Source organism: Gobio gobio, assembly GCF_949357685.1.
Source record: "Gobio gobio genome assembly, chromosome: 16".
Lineage (NCBI taxonomy): Eukaryota > Metazoa > Chordata > Actinopteri > Cypriniformes > Gobionidae > Gobio > Gobio gobio.
Window position 1 is genome coordinate 53,528,885 of NC_137109.1, and position 7,500 is coordinate 53,536,384.

Below are 7,500 nucleotides of genomic sequence, written 5' to 3' on the forward strand. Positions count from 1 at the left end.
ATGTTATATACAGACGCTCCTCCCATCATGTGCCACCCATGGGGTTCCTGCTCCTACTGAAGGCAGGTGTGGCATGCAAACGTTCTTTCCAGCAAACAAGGTGTTTCTTGACATATTCATCAGCTCTAAGAATATGCTGTTTCTGGAGTCTACACTTTGTGCGATGTCCATGATCAGTAGTAGCAAGGCAATCTTGATCATGTTGATGGAAGACTGAAGTTCCCGTAGATTATTCTCTGCGTTGTGTATTTTTTTCTTTTCTTTTCTTCTTCTTGACAGTTGACTCAGTAGTGGGTCTAGTTGTCCTTCAGAGGTTGTGTCCTCATCTGTTCAATTGGAGTCTGCTATTGTTGTTCCTTCTTTCCCTATTTGTTAATTCCTGTGACACCTAAAGAACAGTGAGGTAAGGATGGACTAGTGGATGGGGAAAGGCCTACAAGGGAATCTTCGCCGCAGGTTTGGCCCCCGAATGCCTGTTGCATTCAGTTCTTTCCTGGGCTCCTCACTGGTCCGTGTCCTACCCTATCCCTGTAGGTGGGGGAACACTTTACAGTGTGACACATGACTCCAGGTTTTCCTTCCCTGACACAAAACTGCAGCTGCTGTAATGTTACCTTCAATCACTTGAGCTGAACCATCAACAAACAACTCCAATTCTGCCTTCTCAATGGGAGTTTCTGCTATTTCATTCGTAGTTGCGTATGTAACAGTAACACAATCATGAGTCATTTCATCCTCTAACAAAACTTCAGTCATTGCAGACGTACATGAGGATGGGTTCGTGACTGGTGCACGCTGTAGAACAATGTTCGGGGCTGTGACGCTAAATTTCACTGAATCAACAGGCACATCAGATACTGATTGAATGGCTACATCTGTTTCAAAGAAAGCTTGCAAGTCAGGATAAGCGTTATCAGTCTGACTAACTTCATTCACATCAGTTTTCTCTTCAGCTTTGTTGAGGTTCAATTTCTTTGTGCTAGAGTAGCTTCTTTGACTGAGTTCTTTGTTCTGTTTCTCTAGCTCTGAGATCTGCTGAAACTGTTGTCTAGCTAGCGCTAAACCAAATTCTCTGTGACAACAAATAATGCCTTTCACTTTGTTCTTGCGAATACATGCTCCTAAAACTTTTTTACATTCATCAATCGACCAAGTGTTGTCTGGATGGATCTCATATTTCTGAGTTAGTTTTTGTCTAACTTTCTCTGTGACAATTAAATTCATCTGCACTCCTAACTGTGATTTTAACTGTGGCGAGGCCACCTTTTTCAGTTGTGGGGGTCAGTCTAGGATTCTTCCTAAACATTTTTGAATTTCTTTGTTACCACACACACACAAACACTGACTTCTCTGATCATTTCTTTGTTACCACACACTCACAAACACTGACTTCTCTGATCATTTCTTTGTTACCACACACTCACAAACACTGACTTCTCTGATCATTTCTTGTTAACACAGCTCAACTATTGTTAACTTTCTTTGACAAAACCGAGGACAAACACAAATATTAACTAAATGTTAATATTCCCTGCTTGAAACAGAGGATGACTCATCTCTAAAAACAAACTTTTTAGAGGGTAACACAAATATTAGCTAAAAGCTAATCTTCCCTATTTAAAACAGAACAATTATTTGCTTGTGAGGCTAATAACTTCCCTGCTCGAAACAGAGGATAACTTTCATCTCTAAACAAACTTTTTAGAGGGTAACACAAAACACAAATATTAGATAAATGCTAATCTTCCCTATTTCAAACAGAACAATTATTAGTTTGTGAGGCTAATCTCTTCTGCTTGACAACAGAGGATAACTTAGTTAACCAGACCCTACAGCCGTCCGTTAACTCTTCCCTGGCAGCCAGAGGATAAACAAATTTGTACTGGTCTTAGGTTCTTTTGGATAGATCAGCACTCACCATAACCCTTGGTTGAAAGATTCGGTCTGGAAAATCTTTGTTCAGCTGGAAGTTTCGCTCTGGATTCCAGTCTGGAACGTAGGCAGATCTTTTTCTTTGAGCTTGAAGTTTCAATCTGGATTTCAGGTGAGGAAGCTGGAACTCTATATCCGGGTCACGGCACCATCTGTTGTGAACTTCTGTTGTTGTGAACTTCTGTTGTTTCTTGAAGTAGAGACCAGGAGACGTCGGATCAAGACAGAAGTGAATCTTTTAATGAGAACTCTCTGTGCTGCAGGTCGTCCGAAAACAGTCTGATTTAACAGTACAAAATAAGGCAATTTATCTACATTTTAGTGGGAGGAGTTATACAGCAGGGGAGGAGACATTCAAACAAAGGAATGCATATGTTGTGCAGGTAAAGGACACATCCCAAACATTCCTGTCTCATCAGCCGTAATTCAATCAGCATAACAGTGCCATTCAAACGCAGAGATGCTAATCCAATCACTCAGGCAGTACTGCTCTAAACTTGTCATGGTAAATAGTCAGGAAGTGCATAAAGACAAAATACTTAATGTCTCAAACACTTACACGGTCCTCAAGTTTACTTCAAAATGTAAAACACAAATATAGATAATGTTTTCAGTTATATTCTATTACATTTGAACCTAGATATAACAATGTATAAATTTGTAATTCAACACCTACTGACCTTTCACACTGACCCTCTGTGCAGGAGGCGGAGCTGTGGGCGAGGGGCGTGGCTGTGGATGAGGGGGCGGAGTCAGGTGCAGGCATGTGTTCTGTGAAGGAGGCGGAGCTGCGGGCGAGGGGCGTGGCTGTGGATGAGGGGCCGGGGTCAGGTGCAGGCATGTGTTCTGTGCAGGAGGCGGAGCTGCGGATGAGGGGCGTGGTCGTGGACGAGGGGGCGGAGTCAGGCGCGGTCACATGTTCTGTGGAGGAGGTGGAGAAGGCGGGACGGGAGCAGCTGGAGCGCTCACTGCAGACGGTACACACACACACACACACACACACACACCGCCCAGGATGTGAGCTTTATGCTTCTCTTACAGCGATTATTACAACTTTATGGTTTTCGTCATCGAATGTTAGAAACGTGGCACATAATAAAATCATGTGACCGCAGTGCTATAACACTATAGTTTGCATTAGTGCAATACATTCACATGTCCATGCCCAAATGACAAACTATACACTATGTATTTACACTAAACACTGTGCGTGTCTGTGGGTGTGTGTCTGCTTGTGTGTGTGCGCTTGTGTCTGTGTGTGTGTGTGTGTGTGTTCAGGCTATGAGTTTTGCAAAGCAGTTGCAGCAGCTCGGGCAGAATCTTCAGCTCAGGCTTCCCAGTGACGTCTCAGAGGAAGTGATGCGTAGTGTCATCGGCTGCCTGCGGGCGCTGGAGGGCGTTCTGGCTGAGGGTCAGAGGTCGGCTCTGCAGGTGAGGATTGCACACACACACACACACACACACACACGTGTTCTGGCCTCCGTGAGCTCAGACTGATGCTGGTGTTCCACAGATGCTGCTGGACAGGACTGAGGGCTGGCAGGAAGTGTCCGACTGCCTCAGAGAAAAGACCGCCCTCCTCAAACAGGAGGCGGAGCTTATGGTGAAAGTCACGGGCCAATCAGTGGAGCAGCTGAGAGCTGATGGACAGCTGGAGACGCAGATGCTCAGGGACTTCCAGACGGCAGTGAATGAAGCGGTGGAGCAGAGCGAGGACGGTACGGCCATCCTTAGCAGTGAGAGTTCAGAAGGGCAATCAGGGTTATGAGCTGTGAAGGGTGTGGCATCTCCCCTGCCTCTTACCTGCCCCTGCCTCTGCCCTGCCCCTGCCTCTTACCTGCCTCTGCCCTGCCTCTTACCTGCCTCTGCCCTGCCCCTGCCTCTGCCCTGCCTCTGCCTCTTACCTGCCTCTGCCTCTTACCTGCCTCTGCCCTGTCTCTTACCTGCCTCTGCCTCTTACCTGCCTCTGCCCTGCCTCTTACCTGCCTCTGCCCTGCCTCTGCCCTGCCTCTGCCCTCCCTCCCTCTGCCCTGCCTCTGCCCTGCCTCTGCCCTGCCTCTGCCCTGCCTCTGCCTCTTACCTGCCTCTGCCTCTTACCTGCCTCTGCCCTGCCTCTTACCTGCCTCTTACCTGCCTCTGCCCTGCCTCTGCCTCTTACCTGCCTCTGCCCTGCCTCTTACCTGCCTCTGCCCTGCCTCTTACCTGCCTCTGCCCTGCCTCTGCCTCTTACCTGCCTCTGCCCTGCCTCTGCCCTGCCTCTGCCTCTTACCTGCCTCTGCCTCTTATCTGCCTCTGCCCTGCCTCTGCCCTGCCTCTGCCCTGCCTCTTACCTGCCTCTGCCTCTTACCTGCCTCTGCCTCTTATCTGCCTCTGCCCTGCCTCTGCCCTGCCTCTTACCTGCCTCTTACCTGCCTCTGCCCTGCCTCTTACCTGCCTCTGCCTCTTACCTGCCTCTGCCCTGCCTCTTACCTGCCTCTGCCTCTTACCTGCCTCTGCCCTGCCTCTTACCTGCCTCTGCCCTGCCTTTGCCTCTTACCTGGCTCTGCCCTGCCTCTTACCTGCCTCTGCCCTGCCTCTTGCCTGCCTCTGCCTCTTACCTGCCTCTGCCCTGCCTCTGCCTCTTACCTGCCTCTGCCCTGCCTCTTACCTGCCTCTGCCCTGCCTCTTACCTGCCTCTGCCTCTTACCTGCCTCTGCCCTGCCTCTGCCTCTTACCTGCCTCTGCCCTGCCTCTGCCCTGCCTCTTACCTGCCTCTGCCCTGCCTCTTACCTGCCTCTGCCTCTTACCTGCCTCTGCCTCTTATCTGCCTCTGCCCTGCCTCTGCCCTGCCTCTTACCTGCCTCTTACCTGCCTCTGCCCTGCCTCTTACCTGCCTCTGCCTCTTACCTGCCTCTGCCCTGCCTCTTACCTGCCTCTGCCTCTTACCTGCCTCTGCCCTGCCTCTTACCTGCCTCTGCCCTGCCTTTGCCTCTTACCTGGCTCTGCCCTGCCTCTTACCTGCCTCTGCCCTGCCTCTTGCCTGCCTCTGCCTCTTACCTGCCTCTGCCCTGCCTCTGCCTCTTACCTGCCTCTGCCCTGCCTCTTACCTGCCTCTGCCCTGCCTCTTACCTGCCTCTGCCTCTTATCTGCCTCTGCCCTGCCTCTTACCTGCCTCTGCCCTGCCTCTTACCTGCCTCTGCCTCTTATCTGCCTCTGCCCTGCCTCTTACCTGCCTCTGCCCTGCCTCTTACCTGCCTCTGCCCTGCCTCTGCCCTGCCTCTGCCCTGCCTCTTACCTGCCTCTGCCCTACCTCTTAGCTGCCTCTGCCTCTGCCCTGCCTCTTACCTGCCTCTGCCTCTGCCCTGCCTCTTACCTGCCTCTGCCCTGCCTCTGCCTCTTACCTGCCTCTGCCCTGCCTCTTACCTGGCTCTGCCCTGCCTCTTACCTGCCTCTGCCTCTTACCTGCCTCTGCCCTGCCTCTTACCTGCCTCTGCCCTGCCTCTTACCTGCCTCTGCCCTGCCTCTGCCCTGCCTCTTACCTGCCTCTGCCCTGCCTCTTACCTGCCCCTGCCCTGCCTCTTACCTGCCTCTGCCCTGCCTCTTACCTGCCTCTGCCTCTTACCTGCCTCTTACCTGCCTCTGCCCTGCCTCTTACCTGCCTCTGCCTCTTACCTGCCTCTGCCCTGCCTTTGCCTCTTACCTGGCTCTGCCCTGCCTCTTACCTGCCTCTGCCCTGCCTCTTACCTGCCTCTGCCTCTTACCTGCCTCTTACCTGCCTCTGCCCTGCCTTTGCCTCTTACCTGGCTCTGCCCTGCCTCTTACCTGCCTCTGCCCTGCCTCTGCCTCTTACCTGCCTCTGCCCTGCCTCTGCCCTGCCTCTAACCTGCCTCTGCCCTGCCTCTGCCTCTTACCTGCCTCTGCCCTGCCTCTGCCCTGCCTCTGCCTCTTATCTGCCTCTGCCCTGCCTCTTACCTGCCTCTTACCTGCCTCTTACCTGCCTCTGCCCTGCCTCTTACCTGCCTCTGCCTCTGCCCTGCCTCTTACCTGCCTCTGCCTCTTACCTGCCTCTGCCCTGCCTCTGCCTCTTACCTGCCTCTGCCTCTGCCCTGCCTCTGCCCTGCCTCTTACCTGCCTCTGCCCTGCCTCTGCCTCTTACCTGCCTCTGCCCTACCTCTTACCTGCCTCTGCCCTACCTCTTACCTGCCTCTGCCCTGCCTCTTACCTGCCTCTGCCTCTTACCTGCCTCTGCCCTGCCTCTGCCTCTTACCTGCCTCTGCCCTGCCTCTGCCCTGCCTCTGCCTCTTACCTGCCTCTTACCTGCCTCTGCCCTGCCTCTGCCTCTTACCTGCCTCTGCCCTGCCTCTGCCTCTTACCTGCCTCTGCCCTGCCTCTGCCCTGCCTCTGCCTCTTACCTGCCTCTGCCCCGCCTCTGCCTCTTACCTGGCTCTGCCCTGCCTCTTACCTGCCTCTGCCCCGCCTCTGCCTCTTACCTGGCTCTGCCCTGCCTCTTACCTGCCTCTGCCCTGCCTCTGCCTCTGCCCTGCCTCTTACCTGCCTCTGCCTCTCACATGTGATCTCATCTGCCCTGCAGCGGCCAGATGTCAGACGCCGGCGCTTGAGTGCGTTCAGAAGGGCTGCAGGAGGAGGAGGAGGATGATGAAGACTCAGAGCTGCGAGTGGAGTCGCCTCTCAGACACACACACACACGCCAGTCTCATGATGAAGGTGAGATACACGTCTCCATCTGTCTCACTGCCCGTCTGTCTGTCTGCGCAGGGGTTCGCCTCACGTCTGTCTGTCTGCGCAGGCGTTCACCTCACGTCTGTCTGTCTGTGCAGGCGTCTGTCTCACGTCTGTCTGTCTGTGCAGGCGTCTGTCTCACGTCTGTCTGTCTGCGCAGCTGTCGCCTCACGTCTGTCTGTCTGCGCAGGCGTTCACCTCACGTCTGTCTGTCTGTGCAGGCGTCTGTCTGTCTGTGCAGGCGTCTGTCTCACGTCTGTCTGTATGCGCAGCTGTCGACTCACGTCTGTCTGTCTGTGCAGGCGTCTGTCTCACGTCTGTCTGTATGCGCAGCTGTCGACTCACGTCTGTCTGTCTGTGCAGGCGTCTGTCTCACGTCTGTCTGTCTGCGCAGGCGTCTGTCTGCACGTTTGTCTGTCTGCGCAGGCGTTCCCCTCACATCTTTTTCTCCATTAGGTCTCCTAATGGGGTTTTGGTTTCCTTGCCACTGTTGCCTCTGGCTTGGCGTGCTCAGTTGGGGACACTAAATTTTTCAACTAAACATCGAAATACATCTAAATAATAAACTAAATTAACCATTTAAACTAAATTACTGATCAAATTATTGATCTAAAGCCCACACTGTCACTGTATGATACTTGAAATTTTTCCAGAATGGCTATACAGCTGAATAAAATTATGCTGCATTATTTTCCTGTTTAACACTGTAAAGCTGCTTTGAAACAATCTACATTGTTTAAAGGGTAACTAAACCCCTGCTCAGAGCTTAACTCCACCCACTGGCAATTTTCAAAAAATGCTGGAAAAGTGGGCAGAGCCCGGCGGACACAGAGGGGATGAACCGAGGGC

At 52.6% G+C, this 7,500-nt stretch overlaps 1 protein-coding gene across 1 annotated transcript in view; it reads left to right on the forward strand.

The window, feature by feature from the left end:
* The window catches only part of evc (EvC ciliary complex subunit 1), a gene marked incomplete at its 5' end in the record, with an annotated part of 22,384 nt that overhangs the window by 3,810 nt on the left and 11,074 nt on the right, over nt 1-7,500 (forward strand). Inside the window, 4 exons of the mRNA XM_079839369.1 lie at nt 2,637-2,909; nt 3,211-3,363; nt 3,446-3,650; nt 6,503-6,636. Of these exons, the coding sequence (XP_079695495.1) occupies nt 2,637-2,909; nt 3,211-3,363; nt 3,446-3,650; nt 6,503-6,636 (765 nt within the window). The remainder of the gene's footprint in view (nt 1-2,636; nt 2,910-3,210; nt 3,364-3,445; nt 3,651-6,502; nt 6,637-7,500) is intronic.